A 17379-nucleotide genomic window follows, 5' to 3' on the forward strand; every position below is an offset into this window, starting at 1 on the left:
GTGGCATAGGGAAGTGAGCAGAGCTCAAGAAGTCAGAAGACCTAGGTTCCATACTTTGTTTTCACCACTCACAATGGCAGATTTCTTCCAGTACCTTGTATTTTGGTTATTTATGTTCATCTTATCTTAGCAACCAGATACTAAAGGCCTTGAAATCAGATGATATTTTCATGTGATTGGGGGGGGGGGGGGGGAAATTAAATATTATTTTAAAAAAGAAAACAGATGATATGTTTTTTACATATAACCAGTAACCCAAGATCCCAAGCTCTGGTTTTGCACAAACTGGGTTCAATCTTCGAAGTTTCCTACAAATCCTTTCTTTGACTTGTTCTTCTATGCAGGTTCCCCCCTGGGAATATCAGACCACTCATGGTTAGATTTCCAAAGCAAAATGTCCTTCATCTCTTGTGCAATCACTCGAATTATCATTCTATCTCTCAATCTATCAACTATCTATCATCTATATCAGCACACGTACATATTAATACACATGTTATATACAGTAGCGTTCTGATAAATGTTTAACAATTAGCTCTCTGAAAAAAAGGAACACATGACACAATTTTACATTTAATCTTCATTATTAACATTTTCTTCATCACTTTCTTAAATATAGATAATCAACTTCACAGTAAGCACCCCAACATACACAGGTGGGCCTGCTGTCACAGGTTCTTAGATCTGCATTCATAAAAGGAAAGGCAATTTTTGAGGGGTTAACAATCACTTTAATCAAGCACATGTATCATTCCTTTAACCATGAACATATATCATTCCCCTAGTTCAGGGGAGTCAGCACCTTGAATTTCAAAGAAAATACAGAGAAATCAAGGATCAACAGACATGGCTTCCTGTGCCTGAATTCAACAGACACGTTCAACTGTCTGACCATAGCTACCAGAGAGGGAAGCACTGACATGCGGGTTTTCAAAACCAGGGGGCTCCTTAGTGGCTTCCCAGAGTACTTTTCTGGCCAAACAAACACTTCCAGTCAGTAAGCCCCAAAGTAAAATCTCAACTCAGACTATATCATTTTTAGAGCCAGAGAGCATCACAATCCATGAGAACCAGTGCCTTAATAACAAAAGGCTTGGGCCTTCCCACAAATCTTCCCTAATCAAACTCCCCTTAATGGGCAGGTCCATTTTTTTCTTTAATCACATTAAAATAATTAACAATACAAATACATATACATATACTGTTTCTAGTTAAAGAAACTCTTGTTTCTTTACTTTACTCCTAGTAAAGACTCTTGATTGATAAAGGTAAGATTCAACAAGAGGCACTTGATTATACTAAAATAAAAACAGCGAAAGATCCTATTTTTCTTGCCATCACATCAACAAAACAGTAACTCAAGTCCTTTTCGTAGTACTTGATTTTCTGAGCCTGATTGGAGCTCACTCCAGCAGACTCCTGCTGATGGGGGTCAAAAGTACTTGTTAGCCTGTCAGCATTTATTTGGATTATGGTTATCGTAGTTTTTTTTTCAGCACAAGGGTAAGAAAATCATCCATTTCTTTTGTCTCACTCACATAGTCTCTGCTCTCATTCAGATACTCTTCATTTTTTCTCAGAGATTATTAGAAAAGCTCCCTAATAGATCTCCAGGCTTCTAGTTGGTCTCCTCTCTGACCTAGCTTCTAATGCCCCTGCCAAATTGACATTCCTAAAACACAGATCCAGTCTAGTCACTTTCTTACTCAAAAATCTGCAGCAGTTCCCTAGGGCCTTTAGGCAAAATCTGTTGATATACACTGAGACACAGATCATACTTCCCTGGAGAAAATAATAACAATTGACATTTCTACCTGCTTCAAAGTTGCAAATTTGCACAGCACTTTTAAATGCATTTTCTTATGTGAGCTTCACAATGACTTTGTGAGTTACTATACCATTTTAAGATGAGAAAACCAAGACTTAAACAGATTGTGACTTTTCTGTGGTCACACAGTTGACTCAAGTCTCTGAACTCCAAGTCCACTAATATGGGGTCTATGACCACTATGACTTTCCAGGGTATTATGTGTTTCAGGGAATCATGTGACCTCAAGAAAGGAAAAAAACACAGCCTGTGTGTTTCTCTCTTATTTTTGTCTTTTTCAACTGTTATTCTCTCCTGTGGAATCTGTACCTTTTAAAGTCTAAATTTAAGGGTGTGGTTCAAGAATACATTAGCCAGATTCAGACAATTATTCCCTAAGGCAATGATTCAGTCATTCTCCAATGCCAGGATTTAATTGCTCAATGTGGTATCAATCACAGTGCCTTGTTTTACATATAGATGATACTTACACAAAGGCATAGCATAGTGAATAAAATTGATAGATGCTGAAATGAGAATTTGAAAAATCTGTATGTAATCCTGCTACTGATAATAGTTATTTGATTATGGAGGAGTCCCTTATCTTCCCTAAGCCTTAGTTTCTTCATCTGTAAAAAGAGGGTTTAAACTAATTATCCTCTACAAAGCCTTTCTAGCTCTAGATCATTGACTAATCTTGTAAAAGAACCAGGCTCCTTCTGGCCACAACCTCAACATTTAAAGCACTTTGTTTGATCAGTAGTGCAATTATTTCCATTATTATCCTCACTTGACAGATGAGAAAACTGAGGACCAAAGATGTTTTATGTGACTTATCAAAGGTTTTAGCTAATTAATGGCTCCACTTAGACTAGAACTCAGGTTTCTTGATTCCTAGTTCATTGCTTTTTCTACTATAATATGCTGCTTGCTGAACATATAGGTTTTCCCCCTTCCTTTCCCCACATATATTGCACTGAATAGTTTTTTTTTCAACATGGAGAAGCTTTCATATTATCCTCTCCATTCATACAGCCTCCGACTATCCTACTGAGTATTCATCACCTCTGTGGGGAGAGAAATACTGAGAGACAGCTTCCAAGCACCATCCATTTATTAGCAAGGCCAGCAATTCCTAATAAATGGAACAAATGGCCTCTCAAAGACCCCAAATTAGGAACAATAGGAACTTTTCTAGTGATTAACAAAGTGACAGAGACAAATTTCCAGCAACATAGATATAGCTTCTTCTGATTGGTTAGATGTTTCAATGTAGAAGTGAGATGAGTCATCTCAAGTCCTCCCCATTTCATCACTGGAAGGTGAAATTAGTTTTTTGTTTTGTTTTGTTTTGTTTTTTTATTAAATTTATTTATTTAACTTTTCACAAAATTTTGGGTTACAAATTTTCTCCCCTTTTATCCCCTCCCCCCCCAAACACCAAGCATTCTAATTGCCCCTATGACCAATCTGCTCTCTCTTCTATCATCCCTCTCTGCCCTTGTCTCCATCTTCTCTTTTGTCCTGTAGGGCCAGATAGCTTTCTATATCCCTTTACCTGTATTTCTTATTTCCCAGTGGCAAGAACATTACTCGACAGTTGATCCTAACACTTTGAGTTCCAACTTCTTTACCTCCCTCCCTCTCCACCCCTTCCCTTTGGAAGGCAAGCAATTCAATATAGGCCAAATCTGTGTAGTTTTGCAAATGACTTCCATAATAGTTGTGTTGAAATTAGTTTTTAGGTAATGGGATTAATGCAGCAGAGGTTCCCAAAGTGGAGGATACTGTCCCCTGGCAGGTGCTAGAACAGTCCAGAGGGCCAGTAGTAGCCTAGGGTGCAATTGGGGGGCATTAAATAAAAATAACAGGGTGGTGAAAGCATAAAGAAAGAAGAGAAAGTTTTGAAAAACCGTTCTTACATATTTCATCTAAACATGTTGTTTAATAGAGTTAAAGTCATGATGATTACATTATTTTCCAAATAAATACACAAAATGCAAGTTATAACTGATCAGTGGTCAAATCCCCTGACTGGTCTTAACAAGCAAGTGTTGGCAGGCGAGCCTGTCATGCTTTATGGGGAAGTTCAGCATGCATAGGGAGGAATATGTGCATGTAATGACTTGTTTATAATATGATACTATAGTTATGTGATGCAATATTGCATCATCAAAATTTCAATACAGGAAAAAGATACAAATTTATAGTAAATTATTAAATTTAAGATGTACCATTTAAAAAAAATATTTTACATCTCTTTTAATGAAGCAAATTTTTAAGAATGTTAAAGGGTTAAAGATTTCCAGGGGAATGTTGAGTAATTATTTTTTTGAAAAGAGGATAGTAGGCCAAATAAGTTGGGGAAAAAAATCTCTGGTCTACAGGCAATAGGAGTTGCTACAATAGTTTTAAATTGATGATAGATCAATCAAGTTTCTCTGAAAAGTAGACAGGTGACGGGTGAAATTACAACAATAGAGGTGTATTGTTGTTGATCATTTGTTTCATACTTGTCTGTCTCTTCAAGACCCCACTGGGATTTTTGTGGCAAAGATACTGGAGTAGTAGGCCATTTCCTTCTCCTTTGCAGATGAGGAAACTGAGGCAAACAGGATTCAATGACTTACCCAGAGTCATACAGCTAGTAAGTATCTGAGATTGGATTTGAACTCAGATCTTCCTGATTCCAGGCCTGATCCTCTATCCACTATGCCACCTAGCTACCACTAAGGGTGGGGCTACAAGTCACAATGCAAGGGTAGAGGTATAAGTCCCAAAAGCAGAATCATGACCCAAGCGACCTGAGGTAACTTGAGTGAACTTTGACAAGTAAGGAATTTAGGCATATACAATATGCCTAAATATATATAATATATAATGAAAAAGAATATTAAATCTATGCTAGCTTGATTGTCTTAACAAAATAGAACTAAAATCAATTTCAATTTCATACCTCTTTCCTAGATCTCTTAATTGATCTGCTTCTAGCCTCTTCCCTCTCCAATCTGCCCTCCATAAAGCTGTCAGGATGATAATTCTATAATATAGATCTCTCTCATTCTCTCTTTTCCTCAGAAATCTTGAATAGTCACATATAAAATTCTCAACCCAACATCTAAAGTTCTCAGCAACATGGTTCCCACATCCATTTCCAGTGTTATTTTATATTACTCTCCCTCCCACTAGTCTCCCAGTTGTTCCTGTAAACAACATTCCATCTGTCTCCCCCATGCCTTTTCTACATACAAGTGGTCCCTCATGTCTGGAATGTACTCCTTATACCTCTTAGAATCCCTAGATTCCTTCTGAACTCAGGTGTCATTTTCTACATGAAGTCTTTCCTGATTCCCTGCAACTAATACTCTATCCCTGTTAAAATTACTTTGTATTTATTTGTCCCTGAACAGATTGTATACTCCATCCCAGAATGTAATCTCCCTGATGAGAGGAACTTTTCCCTCCTTAGCATTCCCAACATCAAGAGAAAGAAAGACAGAAAGACAGAGAGAGAGAGAGAATATATAAAGCACTTACAATGTGCCAGGCCTAGTGCTAATTATTGGGGACACAAAAGCAAGCATGTAAGACAAGCCCCTGCCCTCATATTGTAGGGGAACATAACATAAAAGTGGGAGTTGGAAAGGGGAGGGTGTTAAGGATGATGGTAGGAGTGCATTGGTTTCTATTAAATTTGGGTGGAACTGAATTGAATTATTCAAACGATTTAAAATCCTCCAATGGGTCATCTATATTTTTTTATATTCTGAAAAATTTAGATTATGAGTTTTAGTAGCTCTATTCTGAGCTTGAGTAGTTCTGAATTTCTCAAACACTCTTATCTAAATGAACTCCTAATTTTCACTATGGCACAGAGGTGTTTATAAATTTTTACAGAGACTTTTCATAATTTTACCTCAAGAACAAAAATATCCTAGAGGTATTTTTGCTTTTGTACTCTGTCAAGAGTCCATTCCACTATCAGATCCCTCCACGAAATCGACCTCATAAATACCTCTGACATCAGGTAGAATTTCTGAGGTCTGCAGACCACGGCTGTTACTTGTACTTATTTTGTGTCTTTAAAAAGTGCAGAACTTGCATACACCTCCACACGTCACCCTATAAGTGGGTCACCCTATTGCTGTGGGTGTAGGGGTTATCTAATATTGTTCAGATCGACCTCCTTCCTATTGGCTCTATATCTAAGGGAATGACATCATGGAGAGAGAAGCTCCAAGGGTATACATTGATTCAATTCAATTCCATTGTTGGAGTGCGAAGCCAACTATGAGGTCAGGCCTTCAGAAGAATCGTGCATTAGCTGTGTTTGGAGATTCACTGTGAATGAACAGGGACATAATTCAATATGCCAAGAGTAAGGAGACCTTGCACCTGGCAGTGCAGGTGACATGTCTTTCTGCTATGTTGGGATTTCAGGGATAGCAAGGAAAGACCCAGGCTTACTTTTCCTTATCAATCAATTAACATGTCCAATATTGTTTTAACTTGGAATAAAGCTTTCCATTCCATAATAGAAATAAGGCCTAAAATGCCAGACTGCTGAGAAGATACCATTGTGCTTATACTCTTGTATAGTAATGTGTCAATGACTATCTCTGCAACTATTAATGCTATCTTCTTGTTAAACTAACTTTTATGTAACTTTATGTAACTATGTAACTTATGTAACTTTTATGTAACTTTATCCATATGTTTGTTATATTCCCGCCCTCCCCCAAGTAGAACATAAACTTCTGCTTATAGGAATTATTTTGTATCTCTGCATCTTTGGAGGACCATCTCTTCCACAGCTTCCTGGATCACCACTTCTTGCCCACTCCAGACAGGCCCTTGAATGAAGGAGTTCAAAACCTGGGATCCATGCATAGATTTTAGGGAGGGTTTATGGGGAAAATACACATTTATTTTCACTAACTTTTAAGTGAAAGTTAGCATTTCCTCTAATTACTAATGGGCAGCTAGGTGGTGAAGTGGATAGGACAATGGGCTTGGAATCAAGAAAGCTCATCTTTATGAGTTCATATCTTGCCTCAGACACTAGCTGTGTGACCGTGGGCAAGTCACTTGACTCTGTTTGCCTTAGTTCTTCATCTGTAAAAGCTAAAGAAGGAAATGGTAAACGATTCCAGTACCTTTCCCAAGAGAACTCCAAAATGTGGTCATACGCATTGGATATGACTGAAAAACCAATTGTTAATATAGGCAACAAAACATTATTATAAGACAGGGTGCACATAGGTTTCATAAGATGGCCAAAAGGGTCCATGACACCAAAAATATTAAGAACTCCTGGCCCAGAGGAAATTCTGCCAAGTGATTCCCCCTCTCTCCTATCTAACTAGTGACTATTTTAGGAAAGCCCTAGTTAAGATTCGACTCCATCCTCCCCTTCTAATTCCTAAAGTGTTCTGCTTCCCCAGTAGAATATAAGCTCCTTGAGGGCAGGGAGTAGTTGTTTTTTCTTTGTTTTGTTTTATTTATTCCCAGGATTTAGCACAGGCCTTGGCACATAGTAAGGATCCAATAAAGGCTTTTTCATTCATTTGTTCTTTGTACCCCCATTGTGGAACATAGTGCTTTACATATATTTGATGCCTAATAAGTATTTATTGATTGTTGAATGACATTGGCAAAAAGTTAGCACAGAAAGATTAAGAAAGAGCAGAAGCAGCGTACTGGCAGAAGAGATTTAAGACCAGAGAAAGGGGAAAGGGTAATGTAGGGAAAAACTTTGACTTCACAACAACAAAAAATTCACTTCAGACGTTTTTGTAGAGAAACTTCTCTGGCTTCCTTCTAGCCCTGGCTAAAATCCCAAATTCTACGGGAAGCACTACCTAATCTTCTTTAATCCTAGTGCCTTCCCTCCATTGATTATCTACAATTTGTCCTGTATATGCCTTATTTGTACATAACAGTTTTCCTGTTATCTCCCCAATTAGGCTGTGAGCTCCTTAGGAGCAGGAACTTTTTGTCTTTTTTTGTATTTCCAGCTCTTAGCATGGTGTCTGGTACATATATAAGCCTGATAAATAGAATAGCTTAATAAATCCCATTTCGAGGATTGTGGAGAACAGAAAAGGTGTATAGGTAGAAAAGGATTATCAGACAACACTCCTGTTCCCCTAAAATATCTCTTTGGTATGACTAGACACCTTCCAGAAAAATTGAAATAACAACAGAAAACAGCACAGTGTTGTCAGGTCTTTGGCACTCCATTTGGGGTTTTCTTAGCCAAGATGGTAGAGTGATTTGACCTTTTCTTCTGGAGCTCATTTTACAGATGAGGAAACTGAGGCAAACAGGGTTAAGTGACATAGCTAGAGTTGAAGGCTGGATTTGAACTCCATCCTTCTGACTTCGGGTCTGGTGAGCTAGCCACTGTACCACCCAGCTGGCCCGGAAAGCAGCGTGGCATGATGTGTAATTAAAGGAGAAGTAGGCAGGTGCACAGGCACTAAGTGGAAAACAGCTAATGTAGTCAGAGGCGGTGAGTCTGCAATCTGAAGATCGAATCCCGCTGATACAATGACATGCCCCATCTTTCACCTGCGATCTGACTAGCCCTCCTCACTCGGACATTCGGGATTGTCCAGCCTACAGTCGATTCTACAAGGAGTTTGCCAAGCACCCACTGCCTAGTCGTGCAAAGGCATTAAATGGAAGATAACTGGAGACTCCCACAGAGCTCCTCGGGGCAGCTCTGGACAGAGCAGCGGCCTGGGAGCCCCCCAAAGCGTGGGTTCGAGTCTCGCCTCTGGAGCGTGCTGGCCGTGTGACCCCGGGCGGGACCCCTCCCCTAACAGCGGGAGTGACCCAGAGTGGGGAAGACTCCAACGTGCGCGAAGCCCTCCCCTGCGGACCCCTGAGTGCGGAGGGGTCACTGATGCTCCCTTCTGGACACCATTGTTATTCTAATGGGATTCCTCGGGTGGGGGTGGGGGGACGGGGAGTGGCGCTCAGGACCTACCCTCACCCAGAACTGGCTGATTACCTGGGGGGCGGGGCGGGGCGGAGAGGGGAGGGGGGAGTAACTGTCAAACCAGTCCTCTTGGCGCCATTATTTAAATAGTACGTGCCACACTCCTTGCTGTGCGTCCAGGGGGCAGGGCTCCGAACGCATTGGGAGGGTCCGGGAGGTGGAGGGAAAGAGAAGGGGCAGGAACAAGGGCGGGGCCAAGCGAGGGGAGGGAGCAGGACTAGCCGCGGCCCCCGGCGGGGTTCATTGCGCCTGCGCTGACAGTCGCAAGATGGCGGACAGTGCGGAACTAAAGGTAAAGCGCAGCTCGAATTCACTTCTAATATTCGGCCGCGGAGACGGCGCTGCGTGTGCCGAGGGGGATGGGGCTGAGCCCCGGGGCCCGTCCGTACCCGGCACACCTGAGCCTGGAGTGGGGGAGCGGGGTGGGCTCGGGCCTGGCGGAGGGGGCCGGGCAGCGGCGGGCCGCGGGCCCCGGGCGGCTCGGGGGCGCTGACGGGTCCGGTCCCCGGCGTGTTATTGTTGTGGGCGCCTCGGGCGGGGGTGGCCGGGGAAGGAGGCGGGCAGTCGGAGAGCGGGGGAGCTCGGCCGCGGCGCTGCCGGCCCTCCTCTTCCCTCCCGCTCCCGGGCGGCCGCGGCTCGGGGGCGGCGGGTCCGGCGGGGGTGGGTGCGGGTTTGGGGAAGCTCCCCACCGCTTCCTCTTCCTTCTTGCCAGCCCCGGGCTCCTGTCAGGAGCTCGGCTGCGGCCCCTCTCCCCTCCCCCGGGGAACTTGTCTCCGGCCGCCCCGCCCCTCTCCTCGCCTCCCCCTCGGCCCGGGACGCGGCTCTCCCCGGCCCGCCCGCCGCCGGAGGAGGCGCCTCGCTCGGCCCCCCTCGGATGCGGGGAAGCGCGGCGCGTGGGGGAAAAGGAGATCCTCCAGCAAAGTTTCGCGAGCGTCAGGCCCCGCGCCGCCCGCCCCTTCCCTTCCTCCCTCGGGCCGGGGCGCCCTGCCTGCTGCGGGCGAGCCGCCCGCGAAGGGTGCCTGCCTCCCGGGGGGAGGGGGAGACGGCGACGAGCCCCCCCCCCCCCCTCCTCCTCCCCCCTCCCCGGTCCCACGCGCGGTCGTCAGGGCGAGGTCAGCCTTTGGGGCGTGGGGTCTGCGCGCAGCATGATGGCGAGGCTCTTGAATGGCCGGTGTTTATATCCCCGGTTGCCTTTTGTTTGTTGGGGACATCTCGCTGGCCATGTTGGTTGGAACAAGCTCCTCTCCTCCTCCCCTCGCCAGCCCCCTCGTCAACAGCGCCTCCTCCGCGCTCCCCCTCCCACCTGTGTCAGTCCCTCCAGCTGCGCGCAAGGAAGGCGAGAGCTTGACTTTCCACGTCCCTATCTTCCGATAGAGCTCCCCACTCTTCTCTTCCTTCTGTACCTGCTGGGCATTTCTGCCCGGGAGCGAGTGTGGTGCTGCAGGAGGGGTGGGAGGGGGCAGGTGGGTAGGGGGTGAGTAACCGCTCGGGCTTGGCTTTGGAGGTGTGCGGCTCTGCTTGAATGGTTGTGTTTCAGCAGCTAGCCGTTCTTAAGTTACGGATCTGTCTTCTGAGGCGTCGAACCGGATCTTCCTTTTCATAGGCGGCTTTGCAAACCAAGGAGCCGGCACTGTCCTGGCTCGGGGAGGGGACTCTCCGTCAGAAAGTTAATATTGGAATGTATAACGGTAAAATCTTTGGTGGAACCCATCTTTAGAATAATTGATAGGGTGAATTCCAGTCTGAGGTGAGAGACTTAGGTTTTTCCTATAAAATTAATCTTGAAAAAGTCAAATTCTGCATTTGGGTGTTTTTTCCCCTGAGCAAATCCTTGCCAGAAAATAATGCCCTCCCCCTCCCCAAATTACTCGTCAGTATAAAACTTCCTCGTATATATTGAGACACTAGCTTTGAGTTGTCATTACATCCTTGTTTATCTCTGAACTTACATTGATTTGAAAATAACTGAGTTAGAAAATGCTTTATACTTTAAAACTTGGGGGAATTTGTATAATGGGAACATCGGAAAAGACTAATCAGGAAGTCTTAGGAATTTGAACATTTGGAGAACTTTTAACTGTAAAAAATATACTTGAGAACAAATTCTCAGACATTTTTCTATAGGTTTATATACTTGAAAATACAGTCAGTAGGTTGCTGTGATCTTTGCCTTCTATTCCTCATTTGGAAACCCTTTTGAATGTTGGCTAGTGAGTTCTTTTATACACGGATCACCGAATAAAGCAGGAAAGCTTGTGCTCTCTAGATTGTCACCCTTGATGCTGTCCTAAGAAGCTAGTATGGAAAGCACATGCTGGGGAGGTTTCCTTCTTTGTTCTTTCCCATTTTAAGAAAATGCCTTTGGGGATACAGCAGATCCCTGGTGTGATTCCTGTTAGGTGAAATCTCTATTTACAAAAATTAATCAGTATTATTAGATTGAAGCTAAATACCTGAAAAGGAACTGTCATTTACACACTAAAAGCAAGGTATAAAATCTCTCCGCAGTTCCAGATAGAAATTTCAGATTAATTTTGTGCCAAGGAATTGTTGGTGCCATGATGCCTCCATTGTTTAATTTTAAGGAATTGTTAGGATAAACTCCATGTCATTGTGAAATATACAGGAGCCTTAAAAGTTGTAAATGCTTAAGTGAGGTAAATCACACAGACAAATCATATTAATATTTGATGATAGTTTAATTTGTCGACATTTTGGGGACTATCCAACTGTGGTGTTCCTTTCAGTGAAAGATTTCTGTGAATTGAAATTTAAACTACTTCCGGAAGAAATCTTGATTTCTTTTTAATGCTTGAGTTTGAAGAAAATATTTTCTGGTATTCTATTTTTTGAGAAAGTACAATTAAACTTATGACTTTCTATGATAAGTCAAGGGACTTTATTGGAATTCTGGACAAAACTACTTTATTAACAGAGTTCAAATTCTGAGGAGGTTTTGAGCCCAGTTCCATAGCTCACAAACCCACAGTAGATTTTGCTGTTGACTGTAGTCACTGGTTATTTTTCCACCTCTTTTTAGTGACCCCTTTTAACTTATAATGGACTTAAAAGATCAAATGGTTAAACCAGAGCGACCTACATCACCATCAATATTGGTATAATACAGGCTACAACAGTTCAGGATATTGCCAATAAAAATTAGATTACAGTACCACACATCATAATGAATCTTGTATTCACATTTGTTAATAAAAGGGCCAATCTTTCATTAGAGGTCACCCATAAAAGATAGTTGTAAAAATGTGGGAGGAGGGGGAGAGTGAGAATTTTTTTATACAGGCTCTTAGATCAGGAGGTTAGAAGGACCAGATTATTTTGGCAGTTAATAATCTGACAGCTTCATGTATCTCTACTTTGTACTTTAAAAATATTTGTACAGATGTTTTCAACATTAAAACTCAAAGCAAATAGTCTTGCTACTTTAACTCAGGAAAAGCAGTGGGAGAGGCAAGGCTTAACGATTTTTTTTTAAAGGATAGAAGAATATGCATTTGGTGACAAAATTAGAGAATCTTTTTTAGGATAACCTCTAGGAATATGAGTAAATTCTGTTTCTCAAACTCTTTTAAAGTAGTAGCCACTTAATTTAATCTTTGTGGTGTTATTGCTTTTATTTTAGCTAGAAACATACATGTAAATCTGACAATATTCACGGATTTTATTTAAATTTTCATAACTTGTAAGTACCACATTTTGATAATTTTTATTGTCATTGTTAACAATATTTTTAAACAATTTCTGAAAACACTTTTCAAGTATTTCACATAATTGTTTTGAAATACCTCTTTTCCTTTCCTCCCCCTTTCTCCTCCTTGGTGATTGTATTGTCTTTCTCTTCAATGAGACTCTTGTAATCCCTGTTGATTGCACTAGTACTTAGTGCTGGGTCCATAGCTGATTAACCTTGGGTTTCTGCTGGTGAACTCCATCAACATGCTGCTCCAGGGTTTCTTGCTGAAGCTTTTGAAAGTTCAGGGTAATTGTACCCTTTCTTGCTGGTAGCTAGGGATAAAAATAAAGTGGGTCTGGTTGAAGTAAGAATTAGAAAGAATTATTGAGACTCCAGATTTGAGAGAGTCTGTGCTGGGATATATAATTTTTTTTAAACCTGCATTTTGCTTCTTCATGATAGTATCTTATATTTCTTTAATGTTGCTGTGTGTTATCCTATTTGATCCTCAGAACAAACCTGTGACACTGACTGAACAGGTTATTAATCTTCATATTACTAACATGGAAACTGAGGCCCAGGAAGTTTTGTGACTTGTCCAAGATCCCCCAAGATTGTCATCTGCTTTCCTGGACTATTGCAACATTTACCAAAACTGGTGTCTCTGCCTCTAAACCATCCTTATTTTCCTGAGGTTCCCAAAGTGGGCGATTCTGCCTCCTGGTAGGTTACTGGAGTGATTCAGGGTCCAGTAGTAGCCTTGGGTGCAATTGGAGGGCATTGAATAAAAATAAGGGGGCAGTGGAAGGATAAGGAAAGAAGATAAGAAAATTTTGAAAAACCATTCATGCGTGTTTCATCAATTGTGTTGCAGAGTTAAAGTCATAGTGATTACATTATTTTCCAAAAAAACCACACAAAATGCAGGTTATAACTGAACAGTGGTCAAGTCCCCTGATAGGTCTTAACAAGCAAGTGTTGGCAGGCAAACTTGTGCATTGTCAGGAAGTCTAGCATGTGTAGGCAGGAATATGTGCATGTAATGACTTGTTTACAGTATGATACTATACAGTTACATGATACGATATTGCATCATCAAAATTTCAATGCAGGAAAGGCCCTATAAATTTACAATAAACTATTAAATTTAAGATGCATCATTTTAAAAAAAATTGTGTTTTTTGAAATGATGCAAATTTCCAAAGAAAATAGATTTTTAGGAGGGTGCTGAGTAATTTTTTTTCTTTTTGAAAAGGAGATGGTGGGCCAGATAAGTTAGGGAACCTTTGCTTTGTATTATACTCAGTATATTGGTGGCATAGTGGGTAGAGGGCTAGGTTGGGCGTCAGCAAGTCCTGAGTTTAAATTTGGCCTCAGACATTGCTTTAACTTCTTCAGATGTAAAATGGGATAATAATAGCACCTATTTCTCAGGTTTGTTATTGTTAAGATCAGATGAGATAATATTTGTAAAGCACTTAGCACAATGCTTATTAAATCCTTGTTCTTTTTCTCTTGCTGTCACCCCGTTCTTCCCCTTCCCCCATAATGGACTCATTTTTCTATTGAACCATTATGATCAAGTCATTCACCTACTCAAATAGCAACAGTGAGTCTGCTAAACTCCTTAAGCTGACTTTCAAGAACCCTACAATCTGCCCCCCTATTTGAGAATTTTAGTAGACTAGAAGCTCTGAGTGAATCAGTAGTATAATATAACAGTAAAAAAAAAAAAAAAAAAGAATTACACTGACCATTTTTTGTATGGGTCTTGAGATAAAAATGGTTTTTACCTTTTTTAAATACAATAAAACTTTCTTCCCTCTTAGGCTGTACAAAATTGGCGGCAGTAAGCCAGAATGGCTGCAGGTTGCTGATCCCTCTGTTCTTAGCCATAGAAGTCAAAACTGAATAAATGTGCGGAAATTGCAGAAGTGGAAGGGGCTGCTTTAACGGACAGGGGCAACTGATGTTCAATTGCAGTCTGAAAGCTAAGGATTCTAGGTTAGTTATGGGTTGAACTTGATAGCTTTTGAGGCTCCTGTAGTCTCAAAAGTTGGTGATTCTTCTGATTGTCCAAGCTTCTTTTCTATTATTTCCACTGTACCCCATACTTCTTTCCAGAACACAAAACCTGTTTCAAACAGCGGGCCTCCCCACCATGAAATAACACCCAAACAGTCATAAGATGTAAAGCCAAAAAGGGACTTTAGGTAATTGAGTCTAGGACTTCTTGACCTTCAATTTTAAACACACACACATACACACACAACTATATTTCAGTATAATTGATTCCTTTTGTAGTCCTATGTGTTTATTTTATGTACTAAAAAATATTAGTCTGAGAAGGGTTTACCAGATAATGAAAGTGGGTTCATCTTTCATCTTACAGATTAAGAAACAAAAGCCCAGAAATGTGAAAAGGAATAGTAGTAGTAAGAAGCAGAGGTGGGATTCTTTTACATTCATTATCCCACTTTTTAGTGCTTAATAAGATCCTGAATAATGGCTGTAGGGAGAAAAAAAAAAACAGCTAACAGTTTCTACTCCCCTCATTGAACAGGCATGCTCATTGCATTATAGCAGTAAAATAGCCTTAAATCCCTATGTTGTCCCAGTGTTTCAAATCAGGATGAAGGGGAAAAAAAACCCTGTATATAAAAAAATATTTAATGCATTACCTTCCAGAGTTTCTTTTTGGTTAATTTTCATGGAAATCTGAGTAATCTGTACTTCTGGTTTGTTTGATTTTTTTCCCCCTGAGGTTTGATGTTAGTAAAAGGGGTGTGTGGGGGGGTATGTGTGGGGGTGTCTCTGTCTGTCTTGTATGGTGTGTGTCTTGTGTCTCTGTATATCCACACATATGTATATATATGTCTGGGTGGGTTGAAGTAAGAAGACTTGATAAATGTTAGTGGAGCCAGTACTGAGTTTGGGATACAAATGGAATTTTTGTAGGCCCGGTGACTTTGAAACTGATTAAAAGATGACTTTAAAATATATGTACTTTGGTAGAAATATTGTAAGGTGCTTTATTTCTGAGCTCTTAGAGGAGCAAAAACAGTGTTTTCCAATTTCCAAAGCCATTATAGACATTTCTTGAGCTGTCTTCACAAGAAAGCCCATGTAAATTTATAAGCAATAATCAGATTTTTCCATTTTTACATACATTTCTCTCATTTTAGGAGACTCAGTGAGGCTTTTTCAGAAGAATAGTGGATGAATATTTTCATTAGATGAAATATTCTTGATGAGATTGAAAAAAAATTTTAAGCTTGTTTTGCATATTTAACATCGTTTTATTTTAACATTGTTATTTCCACCATGTCTAAGCCTAAGATTTTAAAAATTATGAAGAAAAGCATTATTACAGAAGGCAAAAAAATAAACTTTCTTTGTAGTTATCATTTGAACATGACATTAAAAGAAAATTATGAAATCAGCGTATTTAAATTTGTGTTTGCTTTGGAAAATTGTCAGACATAGCCAGGTGTTTGTTTACTGTGTTTTAGATCAGTTGATCAGTAAGCATTTATTAAGTGCTTGCTGTGTATCGACACTAAGGAAGTGAAAAAAAATTAAGTGGTCTGCCCTCAAGGAGCTTATGTTCTATAGCAAACAACAGGTGCATATAAAATATATATATGTATATACATACACATGTATATAGATGTATATGATCCTCTTAGGATGTGCACTCAGAAGTTCTTTTTAAGGTAAACATTTAAGTACTCAGTCATAAAAGACATTCTTTTTATTAATCATATGGAAGAAATGAAAACTTGATGAAGCTTCATTAAAAATTAGTAGCTATACTTTATTTTTAAAATATACTTTAAAAATGAGATACTGCCTTTTTTGAGGGAGGGTATAAAAGAAGTTCTTAGCCTCTTTTTATATTCTAGATCCCTTTGGCAATCTGTGAACTCATCAGAATAATGTTTTTAAATGCATAAAGTGAAATACATAGGATTACAAAGGAAAGCAGCTATGTTGAAATGCAGTTAATCAGAGTATTGTAAAAGTGAGTTCTTGAACCCCAGGTTAAGAACCTTTGTTTTAGGAGTTGACTAAGCACATTCTGTATTCACACAAATCTAGAAAAAAAATTAAGGTAAATTTTAGTGGGGAGGCACTAGCCCCTGGGGTGGGTGGTATCTGGAAATGCCTCCCCATAAGTAGAATTGGCAGTTGATCCAAGCTTTAAAGGAAAAGAGGGATTTTTTTTTTAATGCAAAACAGTTCCATATTATTCGTGTTACAACTTCCTAACCTCTTCCTTCCTCACCCCCCCAAAAAACAAACAACTTTAAAAAACTAAAGGCAATAAAAATAAAGTGGAAAAAAGTTTGTTTCAATCTATGCTCAGTTCATTAGTTCTCTCTCTGGAAATCAAATAGCTTTTTTTCATCATGGGTCTTTTGGAATTGGATCATTGTCTTGATGCAGTTGTCTTGTGGTTGTCTTGTGAAAGCAAAATCTTTCACAGTTGATAAGTGTTACAATATTGTTACTGTGTCCAATGCTCTCCTGGTTTCTGCTCAGTTCATATATATCTTCTGAGGTTTTTCTGAAACTAAACCTTTGTCATTTCTTGGCACAATAGCGTTTCATCACGATCATACACCACAACTTATTCAGCCATTCCCCAGTTGATGGGTATCCCCTCAATTTCCAATTTTTTACCATCAAGAGCTGCTATAAAAATTTTTGTGCATCTAGGTGGAAGGAAGGGATTCCAAGAGTCAGAACTGAGGATCCTAGGGCAAAATTGCCTGTTCAAAGGTATTGAGATGAGAGATGATGGAATAACTCTGTCTAGTTGAGGTGGGCCATATAAGTGAAGTAAGTCATTCTGGACAGTTAAAAGGGGAA

General features: G+C 40.5%; 1 protein-coding gene across 5 annotated transcripts in view; it reads left to right on the plus strand.

Annotated features, from left to right (window-relative positions):
- PIAS1 (protein inhibitor of activated STAT 1) overlaps positions 1-17379 on the plus strand; it is a 242001-nt gene that overhangs the window by 81151 nt on the left and 143471 nt on the right. The window contains exons 1-2 of one of the 5 annotated variants that reach the window (XM_072615008.1): positions 13015-13227; positions 14334-14508. The exons of 3 other annotated variants lie outside the window; for them this stretch is intronic. Coding sequence is in view for 1 of the 2 variants with exons in the window: in XM_072614991.1 (XP_072471092.1) it covers positions 9082-9105 (24 nt within the window). In the remaining variant the exon portion in view is untranslated. Of the gene's footprint in view, positions 1-8998; positions 9106-13014; positions 13228-14333; positions 14509-17379 lie in introns of those variants that run through there. One more of the 5 variants, XM_072614991.1, reaches the window with a different exon arrangement.

Source organism: Notamacropus eugenii, chromosome 1, assembly GCF_028372415.1.
Source record: "Notamacropus eugenii isolate mMacEug1 chromosome 1, mMacEug1.pri_v2, whole genome shotgun sequence".
In the NCBI taxonomy this organism is placed as follows: Eukaryota; Metazoa; Chordata; class Mammalia; order Diprotodontia; family Macropodidae; genus Notamacropus; species Notamacropus eugenii.